General features: G+C 37.0%; 1 protein-coding gene across 3 annotated transcripts; it reads left to right on the top strand.

The window, feature by feature from the left end:
- Nucleotides 1–263: 263 nt before the first annotated feature.
- On the top strand, nucleotides 264–17,816 carry LOC306878176 (polycomb protein SCMH1-like). 3 transcript variants are annotated; one of them, XM_079430356.1, is made up of 16 exons: nucleotides 264–362; nucleotides 1,640–1,686; nucleotides 2,491–2,571; nucleotides 2,837–2,907; nucleotides 3,002–3,236; nucleotides 3,487–3,575; nucleotides 3,746–3,992; nucleotides 5,958–6,202; nucleotides 9,672–9,842; nucleotides 9,934–10,060; nucleotides 10,160–10,360; nucleotides 10,818–10,985; nucleotides 12,492–12,623; nucleotides 12,725–12,865; nucleotides 13,955–14,097; nucleotides 16,648–17,816. In XM_079430356.1, the coding sequence occupies exons 2-16, from the start codon at nucleotides 1,662–1,664 to the stop codon at nucleotides 16,768–16,770; spliced, it is 2,199 nt and encodes a 732-aa protein (XP_079286482.1). In that variant the 5' UTR covers nucleotides 264–362; nucleotides 1,640–1,661; the 3' UTR covers nucleotides 16,771–17,816. The 3 variants fall into 3 exon arrangements, with proteins under 3 accessions (XP_079286482.1, XP_079286483.1, XP_079286484.1); XM_079430357.1 differs by having other exon boundaries at nucleotides 270–362; nucleotides 2,494–2,571; XM_079430358.1 differs by having other exon boundaries at nucleotides 281–1,112; nucleotides 2,494–2,571.
- Nucleotides 17,817–19,549: the final 1,733 nt, after the last annotated feature.

Here is a 19,549-nt window from a genome sequence, read left to right as displayed (position 1 = left end):
TTCACTGTACTTTATTTATTTATTGCAGCATTAGATAACGTTTTAATAATTTTATTTTATGTTATATTTAGTATGCAATTCATTGGTCAGGATTTCTGCATGATTATTTTTTAGCTATTGTTAACCTGTTCAGATAAATAAAAGAAACGAAACAACTCGTTTAGTGTTTATTCCAGTGAACAAACTTGCACTACAGAATAGATAACTAGTTGTTGCCTTCTTGGCCCATTTGATAGCATCGTCGCGTGCAGCCCCTCCCCTCTACTGACACACGCGCACAAGACTACACGCGCACTAAAAACATGGCGGATAAACACTAACCCTCACACTTGAGAAATCACACAAAAACCTTCCTCCGCAAGGTAAACAGTCCCCTTCCTACCGTCCGTAATAATTGCCTAGCAATTATTGCATCACTTTATAACTTTAGTTTTGTTAAATGTAGAGGAAAAAACATAAAAAGTGACTCAGGGAGTTGCTAGAGATTAGCCTTTAGCTAATGCTTGTTGTATAAGCATTGGAGGTGAAGTGTTGCCTTATAAATAGCAGAAACCCAAATAAGTATAAGTTTCTTATGATCAAGGTCAGTATAGAGTAAAGAAATATGAAGTTGCGAAATACTATACGAAGCATGGCAGTATATTTGATGTGGATTTGAGAGAGTGTGGTGATTTTTGTGCTGTGTCCTTAAAAGTTTATTGATTTATATCGATAAATGCACATAAATCGTCCCTGGAGAGTTTGACATGATTTTAAATGTACAAAATAATAAATAATACGCTTTTGTTAGAGTTGTCGAGTCGGAAGACTGTACCGTCCCAGTGACATGAGGCTGTAGTGGTGTTTGGCTTGTGAATGTGAATGAATCTTTTAAGTGAATCGACTCGTAGTACCTGACTCATATTCAAGCGCGTAGCTGCTTTCCTGCCGCTCGAATGGATCTTTTGTTAATGAACTGATTCAAATGATTCGAATCACTGAGATGAATCAAATCCCCGCCACTACTGCGCTGTCATTTATGGAGAGGGAGGGACTGTGTGTTTGGCGCTCAAAGGCGCTCTGCTTTTGAACAGAGAACTGGAAAACTGGGAGACAGGGAGCCATCTTTTGAGGTATCTGTACACATACAGTTAGTTGTATTCATTAATTATGCATAAACGAGGGCTGTATGAAAACAGAAACGATCACATGCACGCGAGAAGAATAACTTGTTCAGATTTTATTAACTGCTGGAAAACGGTGCGGGATGTTTGCGTTGGTGTTATTGTTTTCTTACAATTATTTTGTTATGTTCTTCAGTTAAATATGATGGGTTCCGACTGTCTCTTGTTGTTTGCCACTTCACATTGACCTTTTGAGTCATTGCTGCTTGTTAAGCGGCTGACCCAACGACCCCTGAGTCATTCTAGGCAGGAAAATGGTGAAGTATTCAATTTGTGCAAGAAGAATTAACGTTACCTTTTCTTATCGATGTCCATGTTATTGTCCTTTGGGGAATACAGCTGGCAGGGGTTCGTGGTTAACGGTTCAGCATGTAAAGAATGAGAGACCCGTGACAGCTGAGCAGGACAACCACCTAAAACAGACACTGATGGAAGAAACGGCTTTAAAATCTCAGTTTTGTGTTTGACTTTTGCAGAGAGGTTGGAATAAGCTGGATCATGAAGAAACCTGTACCACAGAAAGGTGAGTCTTATTTGATTATTACATAGAAATTAATTTACTTTTTACTAGAAGTTTTTCTTTTTTTCAGACAGATGTAAATAATAAATCTGTCACATTGTTACTATGATTACTTGAGATATTCTCTGACACATTAATATAATTTATAAATCTGCAATTGATATTAAATCTATTAATCTATAATTAATCGTTCTAATTAAAAAATATTGTTTTGTGGTTTTTGACACATGTATTATAAAAAATATGGTTGTTACACCAACATTTTAGATACCAGTGAAATTGCTCTATGCGAATTTTGATACCCAGAAAAATATGCTAGCCTAAGTAATATAAAGTACACATATTTTTAAAAACAATTAAACAGAAAAATAAGCAAATGACAAGCAATAGCAATAAATACAATAGAACAAATATCTTATTTATTTTATATAAAATATAAGCAGTGCTTTTTAAGTTTTTCAGATGACACAGATGTCACTGTATAAGTTAAATGACAAAATATATTTAGTCAAGAGTAGTGAGGGTTTTATTTTTTTGTTATTGACATTAACATCAAGCATACAGACAGTAGTAGGTATATTACGCTAACTTAATGCACTGATCTAATACATTGATATAAAATCACATCTGATTTTCTTCTGACAGTTTATGTTCACTTTAGGCATAACCAGCTGTTTAGGAGGATATTCAACAATTGTGTTATAATTTTGATAATGAAGGTTTTAACTGTTATTAGGGGATGTATTCTGACTTATGATTCAGGTTTAATAATGAATGTAGTAATATTGAAGTCTGCTCCTCTCCCAGCAGCTATTGAGTGGAAAGATGGCAAACGAATCAAGCACGCTCGCAGTGGTCGCCCTTCTCGTGTCCCATCACAGTACCAAGGTATCAAGCTCACTACACTTAAATAGTTACTTTGAGTCTGATACCTTAACGGGGATACCTTTAGCATTGTAGTAATGTACATCTGTAAGTAGTTAGGGAAGAATTAGTTATCTCTTAAATGTTTCAGTAGTCATTTTTGGTAACTACTCAGGTCTAGATTATATCTCATTTGTTAACCATCATTTTATTACACAGGTTTGCTAATTTGAGATGAAGACAGAATCCTAAGAGTCATTTGATGCTGACATTTTTACCTTTTTTTAAGGGCATTTCAGTTGGGAGAAGTACCTAAAAGAGACAGGAGCAGCCGCTGCTCCTTCTCACTGCTTCAGACAGGTGAGTCTTTTCACCCACACATGCAAATGTGGAACACGTTATTATTATGAACCGTTTATAAATGCCATAACTAATGGCAAATTCTTATTCTCAGAGCACAACCCCTCCGGTTAATGAGTTTAAGGCTGGCATGAAGTTGGAAGCTCAGGATCCCAGAAACACTACATCTACCTGCATCGCTACTGTGGTGGGCCTGACGGGCTCCCGCCTCCGCCTGCGGCTGGACGGTAGCGACAACAAGAATGATTTCTGGCGCCTGGTGGACTCCTCAGAAATCCAGCCCATTGGGAATTGCGAGAAGAACGGAGGCATGCTGCAGCCGCCACTTGGTGAGAAAGACAACACATTACTCAACTTTGTTGTAATTTAGACCATTAGTTTGTCTTGATATGATATGATCTCCTAAATTTAGCTATAGTATATTACTTTGCATATTTTCAATGATACAAACAATTTTTTAGTTAAATCACTGTCTCATCTTTCAACACAGGTAATTAGCAACATCTTTGCTATTGTAAAAATGTGCTTTGATAAAATTAAAGTGACAATTGATTGTGAATGTTCTGTGTTCTTCTCTAGGGTTTCGTTTGAACGCATCATCATGGCCCATGTTCTTATTAAAAACACTCAACGGAGCAGAAATGGCTCCAGCCCGAATCTTTCACAAGGTATCTAACACAAACAAGCACAAACAATAATTAAAGGTCGAATTCAATGTAATTGGCATGTTCTGGACATTTGACGCTAAAATAAGCAAAGTGTATAAGTTTGCCTTTCCTCTTTACTTTTTGCCTCATATGTTTCACTTACTTTTGCCTTCATCTCTTTGGACCTACAGCAAGAACCACCTGCCCCAGAGCAAAACTGTTTTCAGGTGGGGATGAAGCTGGAGGCAGTGGACAGGAAGAATCCTCACTTCATCTGTCCTGCCACAGTGGGCGCGCTGCGGGGCGTGGATGTTCAGATCACCTTCGATGGCTGGCGGGGCGCTTTTGATTACTACTGCCGCTACGATTCCAGAGACATCTTCCCAGTCGGCTGGTGCGCGCTCACAGGAGACAACCTGCAGCCGCCAGGCACTAAAGGTGTGGATTACTCAGTATGAATTCAGATTTTCTCATTCTGACAAGTTTACATTGGCATTCATGCACAGGGAATGATGGAGGTGAGATGTACAAGAATGGAAGACATGAAATAAAGAGGCCAGTGCTAATACACTACTGTTCAAATGTTTGGGGTCAGTAAGTTCATGAAAGATCAGAATCACATAAAAATACAGCACAACTGTTTTCAACATTGATAATAATAAATAATAATTTTGAGCAGTAAATAAGCATCATATAATGATTTCTAAAGGATCATGTGACACTGAGGATCAAAGACTTGAGTAATGCTGGTGAAAATTCAGCTTTGCCATCACAGGAATAAATTAAATTTAGGTTTAATAGAAAACAGTTTTTTTGTTAATATTTCATAAAGTTACTGTATGATCAAACAAATGCAGCTTGTGGGAAATTAAAAAATAAAATAAAAATCTTACCCCAAATTTTGAGTTAGAGAGTTGTACCAATTGTAAATGAGAGGTGTGTTATTAAGTTGACTCGGGAACATAATGGAAAAGCACTTTATGCAATTTAAATTTATGTACATGTATGTTCATGGTGGATCTTTTTATACCAGAGCAACTGAGTATCTATCAAAACTTACATTAGCCAGGTATCTTTAATTAATTGGGATATAGAAGATGTTACTTTAACAATGCAAATGTGACACCACAGAAATAGAGAATGAATAAACAAAACAATGAAGAGACAAAAAATAGCCTAGGCAGAGAAATGTAAAATATAGAGGTAATAACACAAATAAAAAGGGATAATTCAGCTAAAGAAGTTTAGAATGACATGAAGGTGAGTAAATGATGTCTTTTTGTTTTTGGGTGAACTATTCCTTTAAGCAATAAAGGCATTTTATCAGAGAGAACATTGGAGTTTTGGTTTACAAGGAGTTGGAATCCACCCAGCTGGCACTGCTGCAAACCCTGTGCCCAATAGCAGGCCTCGCATTAAAGAGCCGGTGTGACTGTTTGAGTGGGATGAGAAAAGAGGGTTAAAGAGACAACGCAAGGCCAGCGCATTTGGCAGAGGAAGGCGAGCCTTGTCAGGCCCTTTAAACACACACTAAACTTCACAGCTAGTCGGGGTAAGCGAGTTGTTATGGTGTTTTATTTGTGAGTCTTTGTTTGAAGGAAACTGGGAAAATGTGTGAACGTATCAGTCTGGGAAAGAGCCAAAGCAAACTCCACTGTACTTTCAGGGTTAACAGTACTAGAAAGACAGTCGTTGTGTCATTATCCGGAGACTTTAAGACTTTAGAGTGCAGATCGAAACTAAGGGGCAGGAAGGAAGTGAATTGACTGAGAGAGTAAGATGCCACAAATTGACATGCACTGCAAGATCAAGAGCAGACCCTCGTTCAGTGAGATCGAACAGTCTTCATTTCTCTGAGTTGGATGAGTACAAACTGCAATCCTGGCCTCACTAACAGGTCCGTAAAGCTCTGAAGTGTTTGTTTGTGTTTGCTGTTTTTTTATTTAAATTGATCATTTGATTCTTCTGGTCTTTTTGGCTCAATCTAGGTTTTTTTTTTTGTTATAAATGTTCAATGCATTCAAATGTTCAAAGTTTACAAATTTTCATTCTTTCTAGCTCTTTTTGTTCTTAAAAATCTCAGTTTAATTCACATTTGTGGATCTCTTTCTCTCGCTGTCTTTCATACTCTCTCTTCTCTTCCTCTTTTCTTGTGCTCTCTTTCTCGCATTTTCTTTTCATCTTTGTAGCACTTCAGAGGCCACTAGCACCAAAAATGTGTAACACAACTAATTTCTTTGTTGAGATGGCTCAAAGAAAAATGGGTCAGCTCTGCACACAAAGCCTGCCTTTCTGGTCTTCTGCTTCTATGTTTGTCGCTGCATGTTGTGGTATTTTGCCCTATGTAAGCTATATTTTCTTTCCCTTTTTTTTTTAAGTTATTTATTTATTTATTTTTTGCAGTCGGGTTACCAAAGGCACTAGGTGCACTTAGTGCCCTACCAGAGGGTGGCATAGAGGGAACAGGCATGCCACCTACACCAGGCAGACCCCCACCCCAGAAGAAACGTAAGCCTGGCCGCAAGAAAACCAAACTGTCTGGGCCCTGGAGTCAGAAAGGAACACTTGGCTCCCAGACAAGTCAGCCTGGAAAGGAACTGGAATCTATTAAAATCCCGAAGAAACGAGGCCCCAAACCAGGGAGCAAGGTATAACTGTATTTACGTAGAGTCATCACAATCAATAGCATGGGAGTCATTAGGTTCTTAATTTTACTGTGAAATTTATAAATAAAATATACCGACCTGAGGAACATACTATTCTATACATTGTATATGATCAGCTCAATCATTAAAATTCTTTTAAAAAATGAAGGCTGACAATCCCCAGAATTGCTCAGAAATCATTTTCTGGCTAGGTTACATCAGGGATGTCCTATTGCGCCCTTTCTTAGGGATTTGATACCTGGGTTTCCGTCATGCAAAGTTCAAACAAAACACGTTTTTGCATTCTACTGCTTTTCCATTGTAAACATGCACTACACGGATGCTTTTAACCGTTGCGCTCACATCTCACAGTTGACATGCGTTCTAAAAACCCAGCATTGAAGATTTAAGAAAAAAAGGATTTCATTAGACGTAGACTTTTTTTTCATTCCACTACTCTTAATCTCACATTTTTAAATGCAAAAACAAAGGGTGGGCGATGTAGACATGATTGACCAGTAGAATTTAAACATTGTTGTTTAAAAACAAGGAATTTTAAACTGATGAAACGCAATCAGCAGTGAAAGAGAACTCATTTTGCATTATGCGAGCACACGTGAAGACACGTGGCAGTATTGAACGAAGTTATTTTTGCAGCTTTATATGACTTGAACGGTTAAAAACACACTAAATATGCTTTGCGGGAATGATATATAGAAGTAATGTTGACAGTAACCTATCCATTAGTTTTTATCTGTTTTTCGGGCTCAACAGTAAGGTCATTTTTTTTATTAGTGCTGTCAGTTTAACGGTGTTAAAAATATTTAATGCAGGGGCGGAGCTAAAGTTGGCCACCCCACTCACAGCTGCTGCTTCTGTCTCTTTTTTTTTTTCTCGACAAGAATTGCGTTTATTTAAACGCAGAACATCTTTACAACCACATCAAACAGGAGACTTTTCAGAAGCGCACTCAACTTCGTCTCAGCGACAGGTGCTAGTCAAACGAGCGTGGAAGCGGTACAGGTGACGAGGGAGCTTCAGCAGAACATCAGTGAACTGCGGTCAGATGAGATGTTGTCAGGCCATATGTCAGTAAAAACAAATTTTCCTGTCCTGTCAGCCATTATACTGTGCTCATAGCACATGCTCTTCACTTGCATGCACAAATACAGCGGCGTGCGCTGCAGCCTGTACCATTTCATATTAAAGCGCGAATTAACCTACAAGCATGCGTGTCAGATCCGCATCATGTTTAGCAGCGGCGGCTCTTAAAGTAACAGCAGCCAAATAACCTAATAACCCAGCCACTGTCATGTCTGTTAATCAAAGAACAAAGAGGAAATCAATAACTTTTGTAGCTCTAATGATTCATCTATGTTTAATTTAGAATTTAGTGTTTGATAACTTTATTCTATTTCTGTATATTTCCTTCTTGCTGAAGGGCACAGGTAAATAAGACATTTATTATAATGGGTATATGTGAAGATTTTTTTAAGTTCACTTACAGTCATGGCCAAAAATATCGGCACCCTTGGTAAATATGATCAAAGAACGCTGTGAAAATTAATCTGCATTGTTAATCCTTTTGATCTTTTATTTTACAAATTCACAAAAATCTAACCTTTCATTGGCTAATAAGAATTTAAAATGGGAGGGAAATATCATTATGAAATACATGTTTTTCTCTAATACATATTGGCCACAGTTAACGGCACCCTTTTATTCAATACTTTTTGAAACCTCCATTTGCCAGTTTAACAGCTCTAAATTTTCTCCTATAATGCCTGATGAGTTTAAAGAACACCTGACAAGAGATCAGAGACCATTCCTTCATCCAGAATCACCCCACTCATTTTCTACAGGGTTCAGGTCAGAGGACTAGAATGGCCATAGCATAAGCTTGGTTTTATGCTCAGTGACCCATTTTTGTGTTGTTTTTGAGGTTTGTGTTTGGATTATTGTCCGGTTGGAAGAGCCAAACATGGCCTATTATAAGATTTCTAACAAGAGTCAGTCACTTATTGATTTTTTTTATCTGTTGGTATTTGATTTGATTGTCTAAACAAGATGTCCAGGACCTCCAGCAGAAATATAGGCCCACAAAATAAAAAAATACAGCAGTATATTTCATTGTACACATGGGGTACTTTTTATCCTTGTGTGCACCAAACCCATCTTGAGTGTTTGCTGCTAAAAAGCTCATTTTTTAGTTTCATCTGACCATAGAAGCCAGTCCCATTTGAAGTTCCAGTCGTGTCTGATAACTGAATATGCCGGAGTTTGTTTTTGGATGAACTAGGAGAATTTTTCTTGAAACCCTCCTGGACAACATGTGGTGATGTAGGGGCTGTTTTGACAATTTTCTTTAAGGTTTTCTGACCCCGAGACTCAACTATTTTCTGCAATTCTCCAGCTGTGGTCCTTGGAGACTCTTTAGCTACTCAAACTCTCCTTCTCACCGTGCATTAGGACGATATAGACACACGTCCTCTTCCAGACAGTTTCGTAACATTTTATGTTGATTGGAAATTCTTAATTATTGCCCTGATGGTGGAAATGGGAATTTTTTACTGCTCTAGCTCTTTTCTTAAAGCCACTTCACTAATTTGTGAAGCTCAATTATCTTTTGCTGCACATCAGAAATATATTCTTTGGTTTTTCTCATTGTGATGGATGATTAAGGGAATTTGGGCTTTGTTTTCCCTCCTATTTATATTTCTGTGCAGCAGGAAGCCATAATCACCCTGGAGTGCTTAAAATTGTGAATATGAATGGGAATATACTTCAGAGATATTTTACTCATAAGAATTTCTAAGGGTGCCAATAATTGTGTCCAACGTCTATTTGAGAAAACCCTTTATTTCATAATGAGATTTCCCCCCAATTTAAATTATTATTATCCAATGAAAGGTTAGATTTTTGTGATTGTTTTTTTTTTTTTTTTTTTTTTTTTTTAAATAAATGATTAACAATGCAGATTAATTTTAACAGCCTTTTTTGATCATATTTACCAAGGGTGCCGATATTTTTGGCCATGACTGTAAATTAGAAGTTATTTTTTAAAGTCTAAAAAATGTTAAAACTAATAGCTCTTAATTATAATGTAATGTTGAATAGCCATAGTCAATGGTTAAATATTAAAATATAAATTATAAAAAAACAACAAAAAAAAGTAGTGTTCGCCTTCCGTCATAAAAAAAAAAGATGCCATTAAACAAATATTAAATATATACTGTCTTTATGTGGTTTCTACATTAATTTGAAGATTGAATGTGAAATTATTGCAATTTAAAAGTATTTAAAAACTTTAATGTTAGGTGGGTTTAATTGCAATTAATATCAGAAAAAATGTGCGATTAATTAGTTAATTGCTTAAATCGATTGACAGCACTATTTTTAATGTATGGTATTGCTACCAAAATACTTTAAATGGTAGTTTGAATGTGTTTTGTATATTTATGTTGTCTTCTAGCTAAGCTGGGCCAAGAGGACAGCGTGGCTTGAAGGAACAATCGGAGGTCCTGGTAGACCTATCAGCAAACCCAGAGGCAAACTGCCAGCCAACTGGCCCCCGAAAGTGCAGCAGAACCCAACAGATCCCATTAAGATCCCAAAAAAGAGAGGCCCCAAACCCGGCAGCAAGGTGCAACTCTTTAGGCGAAATCAAAGTGATAATTATAAGACAGCATCATTATTTATATAGATTCCTCCTGACCATGATTATTTGTATATAGAGAAAACCCCGATTGGGACCCAACCCTATGCCCACCTCCCCAAGCAGTAGCACTCCAGAACCAGACACCAGCTCAGTTCCGCTGGACAACGCCACCATTCCCAGCGCTGCCTTACAGGCCCCTACAGGTACTGCAAGTGTCTCAGATCTTTTTCTAAATAAATGAATATTTCATTCCTTATGCATCGCCTTTGCTTACAACATCCCTGCAATTATTTTTGTGTCAGTATGTGTGTACCTGAATAAGTACGGGAAAGTGGGTCCCCATCTGGATGCACGGCGTATCCAGTCACTGCCAGATCACTTTGGGCCAGGCCGAGCTTCTTCTGTGCTGCAGCAGTGTGTTCAAGCCTGTGTTGATTGTGCACATAACCAGAGCTCAGTCTTTTCCTGCCTCAAACCAGGCCATGGAGAAGAGCTCATATCAGGTCAGAATGCACAGAACCACAAAGCTAATAGAAATGAACTAGGAGACTCAAAATTTTCCTGCAATTACAAATAGATTTTGATATGCTGATTTGCTGTGTTTTATAGATTTGCACAGCTTGTCCAACAATTTTGTGATTTCATTATTAATTAATGAATAATTATTACAAAATGAAACTTCTCTATTGTAGTATTTCACTGTAGAAAATGTGCTATTTAAGATAAAATAATTATTTTACAGTACTAATATTTATGGGAACAGTGACGTGATTCACTCTGAAACACACAGCACTTATATTTATTTAATTCAGTTGCAGGCTTTATAATTTGATAATCGCACTAAGCCATATTGCAAATTGTCTTATAAATTCAGTTTAATTTCAATTAATCTTGCAGCCCTTAGTTTAACGATTATAGATTAACAGTGACCACTGAACTTTGCCCATTTGACTTTTACAGCCTATTTTGAGCAGCAGCACCACACTCTTACACTGCCGGCAGTGAACAGTGTGACGTATGTGCTGCGCTTCCTGGAGAAACTCTGTCATAACCTGCACTGCGACCCATTGTTCGGTAGTCAGCCCGTCCTTGTGGGAGGACTTCACTATGACAGCCGGACTTACACGGGTCAGCGCTCATGTGTGCAAATACATCTGCTGTGGCTCATTACTAGGGATGGGTACCGAAACTCGGTATTAAATCGGTCTCGGGGCTAAATTATGAAAGACCGGAGTATCGATAAGCTCTGACGTTATCGGTACTTCTGTCGGTATTGGAGAAATTAAGAAAACACACATACATTTATTGGTCTCTCTCTCTCTCTCTCTCTCTCTCTATATATATGTCGCCAGCTGTTTTTATGTGCAATAATATTCAAACATTTGTCTATGATGCATTTTTGTTATGCCCAATTCAGAAGCCTGATCGCGCTCACGCGGAGCTTCAGCACACGCAACATGAAAGTCCTGTTTAATTATGATAGAAGAGAGAACCAACTATTCAAACATCTGCTCACACTTTAGGCCTGTGGCTGTTATATTAAGCTAAGTATTTTTTTTTTTCGATTTTGGCTTCCAAGGATTATAGCCGCATTTCTTCTAGCACAACTCCCTTCCCTTCATAGCGGCGCGGATTCGTTCCTCCGAATCAAAACTTAACATCTGAATCAGCTCAATCAGTGATTGTTATAAAATGCCGTCTTTACTGTTGCTACATTGCAGGACATATTTGATAGTAAAACGTTGAAAGTACAATCTGCGGTTCCCCAGGCTGAAATGTGTGTGCGCGCGTGTGCCTGCGCGGCGGCGTGCTCCAAAACGGACAAGCACACTTTGAGCTTCGGGCGCGTCGAAATAACACACAAAAATATGCCAAAAAATACACACACAATGTGTCAAAATGGCCGGTTATGAGAGTCTTCACTTTTATGTTTTAAGTGGACGAGAACAGTTGCGTGTCATCCGATGCGTGTCAGTATATTGTCTTAAAGTGTCAGACTGGAGCTTGAGCCATCAATGTTAATCAAAGAACAAAATGCAAAGAGAAAATCACCCACAGCTCTTAATCTGAACAACGTTATAGCTTTAATAAACATACATCTATCAGTACATACAGTGAAAACTATGCAGTGCTCATTTACATTTGATTACTTTTGTAACTATTACTTACCTGAACATTAATATTAGTAGACCTTCATGGAAAAATGGAAGCACTGTTTATTTCATTTCGTTTGTGTGTTTGTTTTATTGTATTTGTCAGTTTGTTTTACTTTGTTTCTTTGTTCATGTTGTTACTGTATCTTATTTTATGTATATAAAACACTAAAAATACCTGCACACTGGTGCATTTACAAATTGATGAAGTGCAGGCATTTTTAGTGTTTTATATACATAAGATAAGATACTGTAAGAATATGAACAAAGAAACAAAGTAAAACAAAAAGTACCGATAAGAATACCGTTAAAGTACCGGATCGATAAGCAGTATCGATAAGAGTAGTAATACCGTTAAAACCTTAACGATACCCATCCCTACTCATTACTATATTTTCTTTGATCTTATCGTTGTATACCATTGCATTCTTTGATCTTACTATTGTATAGAAATTAAAAGAGAGCCTCGTGTGTGTTGTAGAAAGGAGAAACTTTGTAGAAAGTCTGAATTCTGGACCCGGTCGGGGCACTAAGAGATTCCTCCAACATGACGCCTTCAACAGCAACTCTGTACTGCACAAAATATCTAAAAACCACCGTCTCTCCTCAGAAGGTATTTCACACTGTTCCACTGCTAAAACAGCATTTAATTAGTGAACTCCTCTCTCTATTGGCGCTCTTTGTAAGTGTTTTTGTATCATTGTGTTTGATCAGAGCCCTTCCTGATGGAGAATGGGGTAGGCAGCTCGGAGGTGCTGGAGAAAACACACTTGTCACCTGGACATGGCTTGGCAATGCGTTCCCTTTCTCAAACTAGCAGCTCACCGGGGAAACTACATCGTCTGGGCTCAACAGGTACGCAAACTAGCCCATCGTTGAAGATCAGTTGTCATATCCACAAAACCACATTGAAAATCATGATTTCAAATCTAATTTAAACCTGAAAATTTGTAGAAATATTTCTAGGAAATATTTCTCAAACTAGCCTCAGTCATTTCTAGGAAATATTTCTCAAACTAGCCTCAGTCATTTCTAGGAAATATTTCTCAGGGGTGCAGGCAACTGTCCATTTTTCGGACGGAATGCATCGGACGGAATGCATACCCTTTGCAAAAATGCTCCTCAGTCTTGACCTTAACATTTGTCTCACATATCAGTAAGCCATTACTCTGACATTAAGTCGATTTGAGAACTGTTCAACCTACAATTAAAGCACACCATTTAATGTACATATTAGTATCACTCAGCTCAAGTCAGGCAGCGCTGTCATAGCTAGGTGTCAGCCTGTAACAGCCTGTTTCTAGACGGAGAAACACCTCACGTTTAGCCCGTCAGCTGCTTCAAACATTTGCGTGCTGAAATGAAGATTTACAGTGGTTTATTTCCCCTGACTAAGTTTAACCATATAAAGGTGTTTATCCTTGAATGGTGCACTGCAAAAAATGCTTTCCTACTTAGAGTTTTTGTCTTGTTTCTAGTCCAAATATATAAATAAAATCTTAAATCAAGAAGCATTTTCTAGACAATTCAAAATTGTCTTGTTTTCAGATAAAAAAAAATTCTGGGGAGTTTAGTTGGTCACCTTTTTCACTCCTGACGAGTTTGCACCCCTGGTTACTAATCAAAGCAGATTTGTGACATTGACTCCTTTGTACAAAAGGTCAGATGTCCTGGATGTTTTATACAGGCTTGTGGAGTTCATGAACTGCTTGTTAAAGCAAAAGCAATTCAGTCATTTTTCAATTTCAGTCAAAATTGTGATGCTTTTAATATCATTTGTAATGAAAAAATTTGTAATAATAGATGTCAAATGGAAAATGTTTCATTTGCGTTGTAGACTTTTCGACCCCACTGTAAATCTCACTATAAATCATGAACGCATTAAATGAACAACTTACAAAACTCACAAACTTTTTTTACTGATATGTCTTGATTGCCGCCCAGGTTCAGAGCGTTTCCTGAGCTCGAGGGAAAGCCTGCGACCCAGTGGACAAGACCCCAACCTGTGGACGGTGGAGGATGTTATGCAGTTCATCAGAGACATTGACCCTCAGCTCGGACCCCACGCAGACCTCTTCCGCAAACATGTAAGTGAGGAATACATGGTCCATTAAAACTTGGACTTTTAAATTTTCATTAAAGTTTGACCAAATTTAAAGCCATAAAAAGTAATGGGATGGAAAAACAACAATTGGTATACAGCCAACTTAAAAAGGCGATAATTTAAGTTAATTAATATGAGCACTGCATGTTCAAAGTCAAATGCAATGCTTTCTGCTGGATTGTGTTTCCAGAAACTTTTGCAGTAAATAAATACAATGTATTTATGCCAAGCAATTACTTATGAGATAATGCTAATGAATTATCAGTGTATTTCATACACTACATGTGGCATGTTTATATTCAAGTCCAACATCATGCATACATAGTTTTTCTGGTTATTATTGGTATTTTGTTTTCATGAAAAAACTATTTTGACATCTTGAAGGATTCAGATGGAAAGGCAAAGAACATTAACACATTCATTATATAGATTGTGATCGTATCCGCATTATAATCTGTTTATTGCCTTTCTTTAAACACATTATTGTATGAGTGAAATCCATTATAACTTGACCTCTAATAATATTGATTAAAACATGTCTAGTATTTTATTGTTTTGCTGATAAGCAGTATTAAGTCCTAGTTGAATGTGTGCCCCAGTCAGTTTAGCTAAGTAAATGAATCAGAAATACACAGTGGTGTATAAAGTACCTGAAAGCCATACTTAAGTAAAAGTACAGATATCTTACCAGAAAATGACTTTGGTAGAAGTTGAAGTCACCGTTTAGAATATTACTTGAGTAAAAGTCTTAAAGTATGTGATATTTATTGCACTTAAGTACGAAAAATATTTTTTTAATCTTAAATGTACTTAAGTACAAGTAAATGCAAAATGGAAAAGAAGCAAATAAATATATACAAAAAATGTTCATACACAGCTTGAGTAGCAAGATTGTGTTAAGTTTTAACTCTTTCTTCCATTTTGTATTCTTGGGTAAGAATAAGAAGCACTTCATTCGGTACTTAGTGTCTTTCATTCCAACATAAGAAAACATTTCTGGAATCTGCCTCTGAAATAGCATTTAGATGTGTTTATACAGTTTAATGTATCTCAGAGGGGATATGGATGCATTTAAACTGCAGTTATAGATGCATAAATAGGCCTAATGTTTTGTTTTTAACATAAAACGTTGAATACTGATATTTGAATTAATGGAAAGCCTGAAAAAAAATTCTGAAAAAAACATTTGACTGTTAATGAGTGAATCACTGAATCATTTTTATCAACCGATTCATTCAAAAAGCTGATTCATTCAATGAGTAAACACCGTCCATTATTTAGAGATGCAAAACAGTGTTGTGATCTTTGTTTGGAACTTTTTTCGTTGGCGAAATTGAGCAAAAACAAGCAGTATTATGTCTAAAATGTAAGTCACTTATTGCATTACTGAACTTGTATAAAATGATTATTAAATGTGTTATCATGCTGATATCTGCATTAAAACGGTACTCTTTGTGTGATATAGATTGTTAACTATATTAAATGATATAAATATAAAAAGCATACAGAAGCATTTTTTCCGTCTACAATTAAGAATGCCTGGAATTTTGAGTTTTAATACACTAGTAAATCAACGTGCTGCACTCTGTGTGTGATTTGGTGATATAGCCTACTTGATAATGTCAGATCGCACCTCATTACAACAACACTTACCATATTATCGCAGAAGATATACTGTATATCGCGCACACCAGACTCGACTTGAGTGGAAAATGAATCATCCATGTGCACGCACTTGTTTGCACATGAGCAAAGGTGTTTTTAGGCTTAACTTGCAAGCGCCAGACCACTGATTCATCAATCCTATTTTCCAGCAGTCTGTGTTCTGACTTCTGACTATGCTTCGGGGAAATGTATCGTAGTAAAAGTATACATTTTAATTATGTAAAAGTAGGCTGAAATATAAAAAAGTAAAGTACAGATACTCCCAAAAAATACTGAAGTACTGTAATGTAGTATTATTACTTTGTTACATTACACCACTGGAAATACATAATTTATTCTGAGTTTAGTTTTTTTGTTTTGGTTTGGGGGGGGTGTTCTGTAGGAACATAGGGTATTAATTTAATTTGTGCAAGTCTAAACAGAGAGAGAGATTGAATTATTGTGAAACTGAATTATTTTATTATTATTATTATTGTCTCTTTAGTGTTTTCACAAGCCCTTCACACTGGAGGATGCCCTAAAAAGACAGCTGAAGACTTGAGCTTGAAGCACACTGCAATTTTTTTTATAGTTATTTTACCATCCAAGCCTTTTCAGGGATCGTAAAAGATTTAATCTGTTGAATGAACGCAGTCTTGTTTTGTTTGACATGGCATGCTTACGTGATAGTAAAGCATCGATGATCGATTTCATTCATTTAAAGATGAATCTTAGCCTCTGACAAAGTTCCAGCAGTCATGAGAAAACATTTTGGGGGATGTAGATTTTATGTCCAGCATCTTTTTACACATGAAAGATGCTCTGTCTTATTGTTTGTGCAATAAAATGCTAAACATTGTCTTGTCGGGGTGATACACTTCTTTTGCAGGAAATTGACGGCAAAGCTCTCCTCCTGCTCCGCAGTGACGTCATGATGAAATACATGGGGCTGAAGTTGGGTCCTGCCCTTAAACTCACCTTCCACATTGACAGACTGAAACAGGGCCGTTGACTTTTATGGCACTTGAATGGGTTTCGACCTTTACCCCTCCCAAGCACATTTCAAGATACATGGCATGCTAGGATATTTGTGTCCCCCAGTACTGTAGCAGGTGTCGGCAAGCTTTCAAGCTCCGCCCATCTCTTTTACCTGTCATTTTGTTTGATAGTCCGTTCCTCCAGGTTTTGATGCATTCTGTTATTAATTATAGCACTGTTATAATCCGTTTTTATGATATCCTTGCGGTTGTTCTCACGTTACACTTATGGTTGTGTATCAGAACATTTCACATGTTTGGACTTGACTGAAGCAGTGAAGTGGACAGTATAAAGGCCGTTTTTGGGCCTTGATTTGTACGACATACATTTAATTGCATATTTTTCACCCTACATCAATAAGGGTGTTTTGTATGGCTTTTTTATACAAGACTGATTTTCTTCAATTAACTGCAGATAAACACTAGACCTCCCCCATTATGCTGGAAATCACTCTGGCCAGACACCACAGAGACCATTACTCACCCTCCACGCTTTATACACAACACATTTAGGAGTTAAGATGCGGTCACACTAGACTTAAGAGCATGCAAAATTACTTGAGAACAAATATGGTCAACAGGATATGATGTCACTCTCTACCATCTGTTTGAATCTATTGTAATTGACAAATAACAATGCATTCATAATGTTATATTATCTGCTCCACTGCAGACAATACAGTGTTAAAATTATTATTCTTTGCATTGCATTGGTCCAAAAGGTCAGTGTGTGACATTTAGTTCCTCCGTTGGTCAGATGTCTTTTTGTCATACCAATTAGCTTCAAAGCAAAGCACTAGACTTCTTAGTGAACATGCATTCATGTGTTCAAATGCATATGACAGGAAGTCTAGTATGACCGCACCTACTGCTACGTAGTGCTATTATATACTCCGCCTGTATTTTATATCGTGTTGATGTTTACATTGTTGTTTGTACTTTTATACAATATTGTAGAGTGCATACGTTGACAGCGTTATACTGTAAGCTTCAATTAAAAATATGGAGCTTTTCTTCTGTTAGTTGTCTTTTTTCATGACTTTCCCTCAGACTTTAGTTTAATGTTGTCTGGTTTGTTTTGATAGAATGCATACTGTATTTTATTTTATTACAAAAATGGATGACACAAATTAGTGTTTTAAACTAATTAGATCTCAAATTTTACTTTATACTTTCTGAATTTTAAACGCCCTCCACTGTCTTTTTGTTCAAAAAGAACAAAAACATTAAGACTTTGAGCTGATTTCTACTATTTTTGTAAACTGCTGGTTCACTACTTTTATCAACCACATGGGGGCAGCACAACCATTATCGGTTTCTTTTCTTCTATTATGTTTAAGCTTGCTGGCTAAAAAGCACATAGGCCAGAACTTTAAAAAACTATGTTCTTTACAGTCTTGAAGACATAAAAATAAATAAAACATATCATGTGTTTGAGCCATATGAAAGTTATATTTGGTCAGGAATTGTTTGTAGAAAAAAACAAGTAAAATATAGCAAATCAAAGTTAATGCAACAGTTATCAAGAATTACCTTGTTTATGAGTACCACAACCATAGTGAAAGTGCACTTGTGGCGGTTTTCACTGACTGACACGAGTACACGTATAGAGCCGAGGTGAGGGCATGTCAGATACTGTAAATCTTACCACATTCTCAAAAAACAGGAAGGCGTCTTTCAGGGTGCAACGCGTTGACCAAATCCCTCAGTAAGTCAGTATGTGTGCACACTACGGTACACAAATACAGTGAGAATAACATAGTCATGTGATTTACAAATCCCTCTGTAGTTTGTAGTGTGGAAAACCCCTCTCCATCATACTAGCTGAACCAACATGCTATAGAAACATTTTGGAGTTTCAGTGTGCTCTCTGCATGATTACAACCAGTCCAGATTTTAGTCAGACTGAATCTATTTACATCAGATCTGCAAGTCTGTGTACTTTGATTAAACGTACTGGAGTGTTCTGTACCTTTCCAAGATCTCCAGTGGTTTTGCTCAGGCTGTGCTATCTAGATGTCATCAAGGTTTTGTAAAAAATGTATATATTATAGAGAAATGGAGTTCAACAGTAAGCAAATACACCCTAGTTTAAATATTTTATGCACCTTACAACGTTTTGGAACAGATCAATGTTTAAAGGTGAAAAGGGTGTTATTTCTATGTGCATTAGTAACAGGTTTTCTGAACACTCCCCATCCATCATTGGTCAAACAAAACATATAGCACTGTCCCAAGCTCACACCATTGGTTGAGCCACTGTTGCTATGTTGAGCTGGTCAAAAAATAAACAAATGTTGTTTTGATAGTTTTTACAACCTACAAATGGCTTGCAGCCATTTATAAGAAAGAGGCAGATTCAGGGTATGTTTACATGGCAACAATGTACTACAACCAGAAAAGCTTTGCGTTTTTGAAAAGTATTATGTATGTGTTATGCAAGCCAGGCCAGAAGTTGGCAATGCCACTTTGTAAAGAAACACTTGTGTACATACTGAACATGCACATGACATTATTGTTTTCACAAATTTGTGACTTTGGAGTTTACACTGAGAATTGGTGCACCCCAAATTTTGTACTTTTTTGTGCTTATGCACTATTCTATGACATTTTGTAGTATGAGTAGTATGTTCCTGAAAATTCCAAAAAGAAAAAGTGCACTTTAAATACCCGGATGAAGCACTTAAATAACCGGGAAACAAATGTGGAATGTTGGACATTTAATGCACTCAACAGCAGCTTTAATTACGACGC

The sequence above is a fragment of the Barbus barbus genome (assembly GCF_936440315.1).
Source record: "Barbus barbus genome assembly, chromosome: 12".
Classification (NCBI taxonomy): Eukaryota; Metazoa; Chordata; class Actinopteri; order Cypriniformes; family Cyprinidae; genus Barbus; species Barbus barbus.
The sequence above is the reverse complement of the archived record's forward strand: the minus strand, read 5'-3'. Positions and strand labels throughout refer to the sequence as shown.